This window comes from Poecilia mexicana, unplaced genomic scaffold (assembly GCF_051168715.1).
Source record: "Poecilia mexicana isolate PSO_F unplaced genomic scaffold, ASM5116871v1 scaffold_19, whole genome shotgun sequence".
Classification (NCBI taxonomy): Eukaryota; Metazoa; Chordata; class Actinopteri; order Cyprinodontiformes; family Poeciliidae; genus Poecilia; species Poecilia mexicana.
In genome coordinates this window covers 7749227-7762345 of record NW_028263388.1, presented here as the reverse complement: position 1 = coordinate 7762345, position 13119 = coordinate 7749227, and the positions used below count along the sequence as shown (strand labels likewise).

The window sequence follows — 13119 nt, the reverse complement described above, 5'->3', positions numbered from 1 at the left end:
ACGAGTTCAGTTCATGTAAAAGGAAAGTTAATTAACAGTGTTAGTAGGTCTAACCGTCTCTTAGCTGACGATCCTGTATCTGACGGCTCTGCCGGTGTCGTCGGGTGCTGGTGTTTAGCTCGCTCCAGGTGCTCCATGTAGCTGTGGATCATCTGCAAAAAGCAAACAAGAGTTAGCTACTTTAAGATAATCCGGCGGAAACAAAGTGTCTTTAAAAAATATAAGCGTGGAGATGCGTCAGTAAGCGATCTCCTGCTGCTTTGAGCTTTGGTAAAAAAAATAAAGAACTGAATAATAAATGAGACATGTGGACTAGAAGTGTGAAGGTGACAGCTTTCATCTTTCTGTAACATTATTCAGATCAGCAGCAGCCGGCAGCTGAAACCTGAGAGCTTTGGAGGCTCGGACACCTGCTGGTTATAAGTAATGGAGAACTGACAGAGAGATCAAAGGCTCGGCGGCACCGTCGGTCCTGTTCAGAGCCTTCATGTTTATTTCATCCTCACCTTCTCCACCACCTCTGCAACACATCTTACACAACGATTTCATTACGACTGAAATATGTTTTACTTCTATACTGAGAGTATCATTTTGAACCTAGAAGGATTACCTTTCAAAAGTGTTCATTCTCCTCGATTAGACAATGTACCTTAATGAGGATTATTCTCATAAAGCATTTTGAGTTACTGTTGGCTGTATTAAAATTGCACTGTCGATAAAATCTGATTGCTCCAGCTCTTACAATTAGCCTAATCTGTCGCTTCCTCCACAGATTATTAGATTAGATTCAGGACTCAGGCTCTGTCAATTTAAATCATTATTACTTTAAGTCAGAAGAAACATGTCGGTAAAATGTAAAAACTCCTTGAAAACAAAAGTTGACATTTTTCCACGTCGTCTTACCTCAGTGTGTCTTTGATGAAGAGCATTGTACTCCCTCTTCAGCTCTGCTTCTCTCTCTTCAAATCTGCTTACTAAGAGAACAAGACAAAAAAAGAATATATACGTACTAATTATAGTACATATAAACCAGATTGATATTAAAAATAAATATTTTTATTATTTGTTCTCAGTGAGGCCCGTAGTTTTTTTACATACAGGATTCAGTGCGACAATTGTGCGATTCGCTGTAATAGCAACGCGTTTCCAGCAGGGGGCAACAAAGGACCACAAACGTCCTTGAGCTTTGTTACGAGAGCAAGAGCAGCGCGTTTTCTGAATGGATTAAGAGTTGTTGGCAGAAATCACGTCCTTTCATCATCCTTCACAAGGTTCAGATTTAATTACATTTACAGCTTCTTAATTTTATTGTGGAAACCCCTCAGCTGAGGACACCGGTGTCACAGTTTGAATTTCAATTCGATTTTTATCTTAAAATTCCAAAATAAGTCACAAATCTATTTTGTTTCTTTTTAATTGTCAAAAGAAAAATTCACACTGTACAACAACAAACAACAAAAATAAGTAAAAACTCACGAATAGTAGAAGTAGATCAAAAACAGATCTTAGAAAACTGACTTACTTCCAGCCAGTGGAAAGCTTACAGATTCCTCTGGTGATCTTGCTTATTTTTTGGGGAACAGTTATTATTTTTATTATTATTATTATTATCCAGATGCAGTTTTTCTAAAACACTGTCCTAGGAGAACATCAGAGCTCGCTGGATGCGTTATGGCTGATTCGCAGCGTCTTGAGCAGAGCAGAGTTCAGGTTGAACAAAGCAGATGTTTGGTTCTGAAAGCATCAGCTGGAGTTTTAGAAACTGAAATTCTGCTTGGTTTTGAGGAAGTGGGTGGAAGATAGCAGAGCTGAGAAAAAAACAAAAAACAACTTTGATCCTAAATATAAAGGTGTGTAGAAAAACAAGAAAAAGTGACCCCAGAAAAGCCCCCACATGCAAAGCAGGCGCGACAGCTAACACATTACAGCCAACTGGAGAGTGGCGTTTATTTAGCGGATTTTTGTTTGGGGAAATAAAAATAAATAAATAAATAAAAAAACACCCCTTTTTTTTTTTTTTAATTAAGTTCAAATGTTCCACCAGAGGCACCATTATATATTTTCCAGACATATAGTTCCATTTTATAGCACAATCAAAAGTTGCTTTCAGTTGTTATAGAAATGCTGCATACAAAAAAAAATGACTTGAAAGAAATTTAACGCCTTGAAATTGGGCCTCAGTCATTTTAAGAAGCTTCTGCTCCTTCCAACACTCCGCCTTCAGATCATCATCACAACGTTTCTCCATTAACTCTTAAATATCATTCCTACCAGTGTTGCACTGAGAAGTAGCTCGTATAATTAACTCAGCAGATGTGTGGTTCCACCAGCTGTTTGCTAACTGCTGCTAGTCCTCTCCTTATTGAGTACAGAATTGTCCAGTTCAGATTTAATTAGTCAAAATGTTTTAGATTTTGAACTAGAAATGACTGAATGATGTTCGGACTCATTAAAAACAGATTTGTTTTTTTTTTTTGTTTGTTTTTTTTGCTGCCCAACAAACAATTTCAGAGTAGTGGAGTTGAAAACGACAAGCAGCATTTTTACTGCTTAGTCAACTCTGTTAATATTCGAGCAAAAACTCACCAACTACTTCCTTTTGCACTTCAAATTAAGACTTTTAGCAACAGTAGTTTAGTCAGTCATATGCTGACAAAAACCCTCCATCCCTTCCAACCTTGGTATTTTTCCATGATTAAAGCAAAGACTCAACATCTCTAGCTGAATGATTAATCGTAGGTGGTAAAGATGACAGCAGACGGTGGAAGCAGCTGCTCAAGCCTTTTCAAGGAGTATCCTGAGGTAAACAAGTAGGTGTTGGGTGATGAATCAGAGGCACAACAGTCTGACTTAATCTGTTTGTCAAGCTTTGTGTCAATCTGTATTTAGGCCGGGCCCTGCTCAGCAACACAGACAGAGCAGCTTAGAGTAGTTAAAATGAATCCATGTAAGGTAGAGAAGTGGTGCATTTATCTGCTCACAACATGCTAACCTTAACTAGAGAGTTAAATAGATCTTATAGGAAAAAAACAGGAAGTATCACATCAGAAGAAATGAAAAGCTAAATTTCCCCTTTAGCGAAAACAGTGTCAGCCAAATGTGGTCAAGCAAACGTCGTCAACGGTGCGTTCATGCATCATGAGGGTTGGGTTTTTTTTTTCATGACTACATCATCCTTTATCTTCAACTTATGCAATTTTCTGCTTCAGAAACAGAACAAAAATAGTCACTGATAAACAGTGCTTGTGTAAGAATCAGTCATATGATAAGCAGCCATTGTCTAAAGAGTCAAGCCGTCATTAGGAAGGAAAAGTGAAAAGGAGTCAGAAACAATCGTTTCCCATTAGTGATGGCACCTTGATGAACGTTTCAGGTCGCCTGGCAACAGCACTCTGGGACAGAACCTGCAGGATGCTAGACTTCAAGGACCAGCATTGGAAACCCCCTGCTTTACTAGAACTAGAGACCAGATAGTGGCCACAAAACTTTGTACTTTCACAGTTAAGCTTACCTCCACTTGATTGCTGTGGACTGGGAACGTGCTTCAGTTCCACTGGGCTTAGACGAGTTAGGTGAACAAATATTGTGACAGTGTGGCCTAAACCAGTTAGAGAAGCAGTGGACTTACTCTGATCTGCATAGTTCTTTGTCTTTAGCTCTAGCTGCCGCGCGTGGGACTCCGAAGTTACTAGTCGACTCTGGAGGTCCTTTTTCTCCCCATCTTGAGAGTCTTCTAAGGCGATGTATCTCTACAGGAGAAAAACAACACAGCAGAGGCAGACATTTAGCTTTTCAACGCACAACGATGTACTGACAGGAGTAACTTGACCTTCTGACCTTCCAGTGGCAGACTGGGTGATTAGTTGAGGAGGGCATGAAGAGGCACAAGTGTCGCACATAGTTGACGGTCTGGTGTGAGCTCAGCTTTGAGGGATATTGAAAGTACCTTCATATTTTGAAGATACATCGGAATATGTGTGACGTTTGTGTTTAGTTTGTGTCATGATACTCGGGGTGATGGTCCTGATAGTCCAGTAGACTCTGTTCGATTGGGGGCCAAAACTGGTGCGGTTCCCTTTCAAACTGTGTTGTGTCAATCAACTCAAACTCTGGTGCTGAACCAAGAACTACTAAAGGAAACAACACAAAACCCTCTGAAGACGACACTGAGCACAACTTCCTAATGTCTTCACAAAATAGAGACAAAAATGGAGTAGCATGAAATTTTAGCAGTTGTAGGATTTTTCTGAGACCTTAGGTTTTTAGGTGGACCAGAGTTTGCTTTGTTGGTCTACATAAGAGTTTTGATTGCGCGTTCACACTTCCCCAAAATGAACTGAACTTTCTGGACAAACAAAGAGTTCATCTAAAGTATATTAAGCAGGGCTGGTGTGAATGCACACTTAAATCTAATTTGAAGCAAATTCTAAAAAAAAATATTCGATTCCATTTTTGGTACAGCAGCAATATTGGTTTAAAAGGAACACAATTCTTTCCACTAAGCAAAAATATATAATTACACAGTGTAGCAACGTATTTATTGGCACCCATTTTAAAGCAGAAAAATGAACTTAATTTAGGTCACAACCTTTAGAGAAAGATGCTCCTTGGGTTCAGTTGTGTGGTTATTTGGGAAAATTTTTTTTTTTTTTTTTTTTTTTACGTGGATCTCGTCCAAACTAAAAAAAGAACGTGCTCCGTCCAAGTACGCTCTGCGGCAATCCTGTTAAACTATTGTGTTTCACGCTTAAAATTAGATTCAAATTTCAGAATTGTGAAATAATGTTTTTATATGTTACGACACATAAAACTCAGTTTTCCTTTTACTGGTTTACATTAACTTCTTTTTTTGATGACAGCATTACAAAATGACTGATTTTAGGTTTGCAAATCCACAATGTCGAGAACCTTCTGAACTTTTCTGTTCGCAGGAGAACTTACTGACAGAATGTAGGTTTTCTTCATTGTTGTTTTTGTGGCCAATTATTAGTCTCCGGTTTTTAGACATCCAGAAATGATGAGCAAAAAGGAGATGAAATGACATTTTTAACTGGTGTTATACGGGTTAAGTCTGACTCTTGCTTGGTGAGTTTGCATTGGTGGATCATCTGATAAGCTGAGTCAGGTGTCTGTAGCTTCGCCTGTAAACGGAGTCTTGTGATGCGGCTGGTCTCTGTGGACAAGAAGCCCTGCAGTCTGTGTGCTGAGTCAGCAGTTATCACCTGGGCATCAGATAACAAAGCAGATCCTTCTTTATGTGCCCAACACACACACACGCTCGCACGCACACGCACACACACACACGGGGGTTTCACATGGACGTGCTTTGTGAATTGTCTTATTTTAGGTATCGTCTAGGAAACATGACTCTGCCAAGGGGTACAAACTATTTTCTGTGGAGTGACTTGGAGTTTGAAGTCTTGAAAAGTTTGACTTTTGGCCTATAAGAGTTTTTGTAGAGACAGTTAAAGTGTAAACTTCAGACATAAAGCCTTATGCAAAAGTATTCACACTCGCCAAATCAAAATTTGTCACTTTGTAACAACTAACGTTAATGCAGTTCCATTGACACTGAAATTCAGCCAGACTGCATGGAGAGCATCTGTAACAACAGCTTCTTAATTGGATTTAGCTGTGGACTTTGGTTAGACCATTCTAATAAATATGCATAGATTTTATTTAGGGGTATCGGAGTGAAAGGGGCTGGAAATAAATGCATGCCACAATTTTATCAGTAAAACATTTTCACTTCCCCCCCCCCACAGCTCAGAGTGATGTTAGCCTACCCAAGAACTACCATCTCTTTCTGACAAAAGTGTTTTACAGATATTTATTCTGACTTTGACAAACCACAGACAGAATGATTGAAATAAAAACCAGCTTTTAAGATATTTTCTGTCATTTGTATTTTTTTAAGGAAAAAAGTGGGGGGGGGGAATAATTAAAACTGAAAATTGAATATTGGATTGAAAAACAAAATCATATTTCTTTAAGTCATATTGTCCAGTCTTAGCTTGAAGAAACCCCAATGACTTAACAAGGAAATAGTGACACCATAAGCATTAAATATGGTTTATTATTGCCCCGCTCCCAGCATCGACACATTCATCAGGCCAGCTCTAACTTGCTGCTCTCTGACCACGCTGCTCCTCATATGACCCAAGAAAAGGGCTGGTGTGTGTATCCGTGTGCGTGTGTGCGTGACTCCGCTCCAGAGAATAAGTGTTCCAGCATTTTAGCATCCTCTCTTCCCTCCAACACTGCATGTATAATGCTCTCTTTGTCCCCCAGCACCACCACACACTCACACACACACACATACACAATCATGCACACACACGCCCTTCCAGAACAAGTGTGTGCACTCCCGCACAGACAGGGCTCCACTATATCGGCACTCAATTGACAGAGAGAGAAATCAGCTTCTTATTTAGTGAGTTTGGCTGCAGATTTCTGCTGGGACGTTCGTGGGAGGTCTCTGACATCTGAACCAATAAACTGACAACGCTGCATGCCTCTTTACTGGTTTAACCGCTGCAGGATGCAGAAATGAGACACGGAAAAAAAAAAGAGGTGAACACCACCTGGTCTAAGGGAGAGATGCTGGAAAGCGGTCCGGCGTTCTGAGGGGAAAACATGTAGCAGGGTTTCTTCTTCGTGTAATTGATGGTGTCGCAACGTCACAGAAAAATAAAACCCACACAAGGTTTCCCCCAGAAAACCTGCTCAGCCTCCCGCCGTGTTTTTGAGTTAAAAAATGTTTAAAGTTGACAGGAAATGTGAAAATATCAATTATTATGTGTTATTGAAAGATTAGAAGATTAATTCCTGAACAACAACTATAGAGTCTTTAAAAAATGCAAACATTTCAAAAAGACTTTAATAAATAAGCAATGCTACGCCTGGTGGGGGCACAAGTAAAGCCTGGTGGCCCGCCAGGCTTTACTGGGGGAAACATGCCACCACATCTTCAGAGGAGTTGCAAGGGGGAAAGAAGCTACTGCTTCAACCAGATCGCATCAGACAAATACACAACTTCATTTTTTTCTAAACCCTTGAATCTTGTCTTGTCAATATGAGCGAGTACATATGAACTCGACTTGTATGAAATGAAAAATAACAGTTTTTAATCCAACATTAGTAAAATTGGGTGATTTTAGACTTCTCCATCAGCTGTATATCTCAGAACCTATCCAGCTTTGATAAGAACATATTACATAAATTATTCTGTGAATTAAAGCTGCGGCGTTGGGGGTGAGCGGTGAGTCAGTCACATCCAATATCCATTTTTCTCTGCATTCAGACAAATAATGAAACATAACCAGTTGTTCTCTCTTCTTCAGAGTTGCAGCTAGAACGTAGCCTTATTACTTCGAAAACAAACATCTGAAACTGTTGTGATAATCCAATAATCCTAATGCAATATTTTCTAACAAAGAACTAAAAGATAAGATTGCCTGTGGTTCTCAAACTAGAGAATTACATTATATTCAATTGATATTTACTGGCTGCCTAAATTAAAGCGACGAGCAGAAAGCATGCAGGATTTTTGAGCTTCAAAGTTTTTTTTTTTTTAGTTTTTTTTTTTTTTTACATATAACATTGAAAGAAGAGAGCATGGACAGATGCATTAGTGGGTGTCAATATAATTGACACTATATACAATATCGGGGTCAAAAGAGTGACTCTATAGAGTCAAATAATCACAAAATAAATCATTAACGTTTCATTCATTCTACCTTAACCGTTTGCGGTTCATTACACTGCACATACGCAATTGTCAGTGATACTACAGGTCAAGTCAGGCAGTGTGGTAAATCTCCATGTCCAACCTGTACTACATGCTAAGATGCTGTTTCAGTTCAGGTCGTCGCAGCAGATTTTGGCTAATCTATTTTGATAAAGTCGAACTGAAATTTCTGCCAAATAGCCACAGAAACTAACAGCCAGAGTAAAGTTGTGTGCTACACCAAGATAAATATTTTTAATTTGGTCCTTTATAAAAAGATACAGCGCATTAAAACCTTGGTTACTGCTACGTTACGTTCGTATCAGGCCCCTAACCGCAGTTACGGCTTCAAGCTTTTTACTAATTGATTCCCTGTCAACTCTGACCAACGTTTTTTGTCCCTGCTAGAGAAAAGCGTCCCCGCAGCTGATTAATCCTGCCGACTGAACAGTGTATTGGTTAAACGCTGCTGCTGCTCCCTGCCAGAGGACTACGTCTCCTGAACGATTTGTTTCAGTGGAGGAGAGGAAAAGGCTTGGCAGGAAATTCTTAAGGAAAAACAGAACTTCCCTGAGGTTTTTTTGTCGGCTCGTTCGCCGACCCATTGAAGATGACATTCTTCTCCGTGTAATGTCATCTGATTGATAACCGTTCACTGCAGTCTGCTTAAACTTTAGACGGGCGGATTAATGCGGTTAAAGCTAGTTTGATGAACATCTTGATTCTGGGATGCTGAATACAAAAGCATGGAACGTGTTTCTATGTTTTATTTGGTAAGGTAACTAAAATCATGCCTCATTCTCAAACTGCTGGCAACACGATATGTCGTCCTTGTGTCAAAGCATTAAGCGTTTTTGTGCAGTATTTAGGTTGTAACCTCTCAGTCTGCAGCCTGAGTGCAGATCTGACCAGCAGTTAACAAAGCAGAAGTTTAGTGAGCGCTCCATTTCTGTCCGCAATGCTGAAAGTGAAGCTCATGAGGAAGTAGAATGAAATGGGAACTTCTTCCCTGATATACAGTCATAATAACATCATCGGCTAAAAAAAAAAAACTACGTATGGGTTTTTTATGTGGGCGGTGGCTTGGGATGATTTCATTTTAAAACATTAACTAGACAAAAGTATTTTCAGAGTCCCATTAGAAATAAAGTTGGTAAGATGACCAGCAGCCCTGCCCTCTTAATTCCCTTTTAATCCAATATTTAATAATGAGTCACTGTGATGTCAAGTCTACCCTTAGTTCAATATAAAGAACAATTAGTGCTGTAGATCTAATCTTTGCCAACTTTCATATTCTAACATGTTATGCTGTTGAATTAAAGTAAAAGATGAAGTTCCCGATTGTCTCCAACTCATCTTCTGCATTCAGATCGTCCAGAATGTGAGATCTTATGTGTCAACGAGACGATATACGATTATAGATGAGCTGAGAAATTGACCGCTGTCCAGAAAGACAATTTTCAGCCTGACCAGTTCTGAGCGGTCACAAGCCAGTCAGAAACTCAAAAATCCTATCCTTTTCCAGTCAGCAAACACACCACAGCCTAATGCTAACAGTTTGTACAAGACACGGTCTTCGGTATGGAAGTTGTTCCTGAAAGAAACCGACTCAAAGTTTCAGCACAAGAGGTGGAAGATGTTACTCCAAAGTATTTGCATGCACTTGGATGGAAAGAGTGTAGAAGTTGTTACTGAAAGAAACATTCTCGGTTTCAGTGAGCTTAAGTTATATTGAGCACAAAGGGTGTAAGACCAAAATGCACTTTCTACAGATGCATGTCGGCTTTTTGTTTAAGCTACTGCCTCGAATTCAGGAGACAAGAAAAATAAATGTCTTAAAGGAGAAGTTGGGATTTCCATTCTTTTGAGCTTTGAGTAATCAAACAGAAGAAAGCAATTGATGTTTTTAAACCGAAATGATCCTATTTATGCTCTCCTTTCATCTTAACCTCCAATCAGCATGATAACTAACAGAACTACTTTAATTAAAGGCGATGGATTTCACACGGCAACCTGAGAGGAAAACATTTCCACACTGATGGAAAACTCCCACATGTACAGGTCTGTCTAAAAGCTGCACCAACATGTTACAGCATGAAATGCGTTATGAAGAAACTACTGTGTTGGCATGTCGTGCTTGGTACTCAACAACCAACTGTTACTGCGAAAAACAAAGAAAACTACACTTGAACATTCATAAAGCTCTGGCTGTGTAAACTCTTGTCAAATAATTTGTTAAAAAAAAAAGTTAATGGTTTAAGCTTAAACACAGATTGGTTAATAGGAGAAGACAGCCATCGTCTTTCTCATTTGATTAAGTTCAAATACAATGAAGTCCAGATTTGATGACTATTAAAGATTTACTACAAACTAGCATCTGAGTTTTAGTGCTTTTTAAATACAACCTTAAAGAAATACTTTATAATGAAAAGATGTTTGAGTCAATAAATCATTACATTGTGGGGATAATTTTATACGTAGTTTCGATTTTGGCGAGTTAAAACTCAAGTGGTGCAAGAGCCACAACTACAAGTGCTAGCAGAGTCAGGTAGCTAGCCTGCAGTCCGCTGCTTAACAGACGAGTCACTGGTAGCTAGCTAATGTTAGCTTTTACAAAAGCGCTCCTTCAGCATCATGATTGTTTATTTTTCGTGGCTAGAAATAGCTCCAAAAAGCTGAGTCAACAAGATGTTTCATGAGATTTAAGCCGTTTTAAAAACCTATCAGTAACCGGCCCAAGTTAATGCAACAGGATGTATTGGTCACGTCGTGTTTTTGATGTTCTAAAGGCATTTCATGGTAAAACCATAGGGTTTTTTTTTAGCTCTTTTTGTTTTGGATGCTTTCCTGCATATGTCGTTTTTACAGCCATTTCTTTCACTTTTATCATCAGTTACATGTAACCATGACGATCACGGTGCTGTCTATGCTGCACGCGAGCAATCAACTTCATTCTTCAAAGACGACACAGGGTCGGTTTCCAGGATCAAGATGTGTCACGGTTTGCAACATCTGTGGTTTGAAAACTAAACAAAACAAAACAAACTTTCCATCATAGTTTCTACAGAGCGAATTCTTCACAATGTGATGCCACAGACGGTGCTGGGCTTTTCCCGGCTGTAAATATCGAAGAGTCGTGCTCCACCTGCTCCACCTCTCGCTCTGTTCAGTCGGCTGGTTGAAGGGGACGCATTCTGTTAACACTTTCATTTCAACTGAACAAATAAAAAGATGAAATATTTTCAGTTGACTCTGATTTTTTTTTCCAAAAATCCAAAATAAACATATTATAGTTGCAACAATTAAGATTTTCCATCTTTTAGCAACGTTAGAGATATTTTTTTTCAATTTCAAAAACAAACAAATAATGCTGTCCAATTTTAAAATGTTTATTTAAATACTGCGATATTGTGAATATTTTTGCTTGAGGTTATGAGATAATCGGATTATCACATTAATAGTGATTAATCAATAATTTAAATCATCAATTTAGTAATCAATTAATCGTTGAGCTAAAAGAAGACATTTTCTGGAAGAACATATTTAGAGCAGTAACTATGCCAAAATTGTACAAAAAATATTTACATTGTCAATTTAAGGTAAAAAATTTTATAACTTTTGTCTGTAAAAATCCCTCAAGTGGCATAGTGTTAGCGTCACCTGGTTAGCGTGCATGAAAGGAATGCATTTTAGGCAATAAAATTGTTTTTATTATTATTTAAAAAGGGAATTGAATTATTTTAATGTATTTCTAATATTGTATAAAATAAGCCTAAGTAATTAAATGAACAATCTAAAGAATCTGCCCCTTTTTTTTTTATTCAAATAGTCGATTAATCGTCATGAAAATCGATTGCTAAAATAATTGTTAGCTGCAGCTCAAAAACTTTAGAAAGATTGCCGCTTGATGCTGCAGATGTCTTGCAACCCGATCTCTCCGACAATTATATCACCCTGTATCATCGTTACAAAGTCGCTGTGTGGATAACATGGAGGAGCAGCTGAGCATCTGTCAATTAGTAACCTGATGTCGTGGAAACCCTTAAACCTGCTGAGCCGCAGCCAACAGGTAGTCAGGCAGTCCAAACGAGTTCAGGTGGAAATGAACTGCTTGAGCGTTTCAGATTTTAAAACTCTGTGAATCAGTTGCCATGGGAATTTTGTGGGGAATCACTTTTACAAAGTTTACTAAATTAAAGCCGGGACGATTTTTATAGAGTTGGAACTATGCGACCTGTTGCTCCTTGTGGTAAAGAAGACGCTCAAGACTGACAGTGTGTCTCCATGCAGGCATAAAGAGTCTCTGTGTCGAATATAATCACAACTTTGCTAATTGGGACCAATTTCTTGGTGGTTTCTCCCATTAACTCTAAGATAAAGATGCCGTCTATGAAAAAGGCAGGAAAACAAACTGAAACTTTCAGTTCATTTAAATCACCAAAGAAGTTAAATGGAACATCCCAAGGAGCTGCGTTTCCATTGGCTACGTAAGTGTGCAATTTGAAATTTCGCAAATAAATTTGCGTAATGGGAATACTCAAATTTAAATGTTTTGGTGCTAGGAAGAGGTTTTTTTTTTTGGTGTATCAAAATTGGTTTATTTCACAATGGAAACATTTTTTTTAGCATCACGCAAGTCACATGATCAACAATTGGACGTTGCCGCTGGCGCAAATCATGAAGAAGAAGACGACAGGAATTAGTTGGAGGATTATGGCACAGCGTGATTTTTAAGTCTCATCGCATGAACAAACTTATTCACACATGGTTTTAATTGCATTTCTTATTTAATAAAAACACCACAATTGCAAAATTGTGGGGGGTGTTTTACATTAACGGAATATTGACAAAGTTTTGCACACATTTGCAATGGAAATGCAGCAAAATATAATTCAGAGTCCAGATTTTAAGGCAAGGCTTGACTCATTTCAATCAAGAGAAACAAAAAAAATGCATGTTGTTCTCACTTTATGCGACAACAAACAAATATAAAAATAAATTGATGCTTTCAAAAATCGACTATTACAAAAGTTACTGCAGATTTGGTTTGATTTTGTAAAATGACAAAATCGTTGATATTAAACGAACATCAGGGCTGTACCACAATACAACTACTTGAAATAGGAGAAATATTTAAATACACTAATCAGACATTTGTTTATAAAAACAAATATCAAAAATCTTGAATATAGAAAGTCCAATGCACTGTAGAAGCACACCTTGTTGGAAAACAGTCAGTCGAATTTGGACTCTTCTCTGAATAACCGGTGATGTTTACCTTCTGGCTGACGTGGTTCAAGGTGAGCAATTCCACTCCGTTGTAGACCAAACTATGACTCTTATCACTGTCTGAAAGCATTTGTTTGGTTCACAGGACGGCACCAGAGGTC

The 13119-nt window shown here is 38.4% G+C and overlaps 1 protein-coding gene across 2 annotated transcripts in view; it reads right to left on the bottom strand.

The window, feature by feature from the left end:
* Positions 1 to 13119, bottom strand: part of spag9b (sperm associated antigen 9b) — a 41706-nt gene that overhangs the window by 24745 nt on the left and 3842 nt on the right. For both annotated transcript variants that reach the window (XM_014967739.2, XM_014967740.2), the window contains exons 2-4: positions 3629 to 3749; positions 904 to 974; positions 55 to 152 (exon numbers count right to left, since the gene is read on the bottom strand). In XM_014967739.2, coding sequence (XP_014823225.2) covers positions 55 to 152; positions 904 to 974; positions 3629 to 3749 — 290 coding nt within the window. The remainder of the gene's footprint in view (positions 1 to 54; positions 153 to 903; positions 975 to 3628; positions 3750 to 13119) is intronic.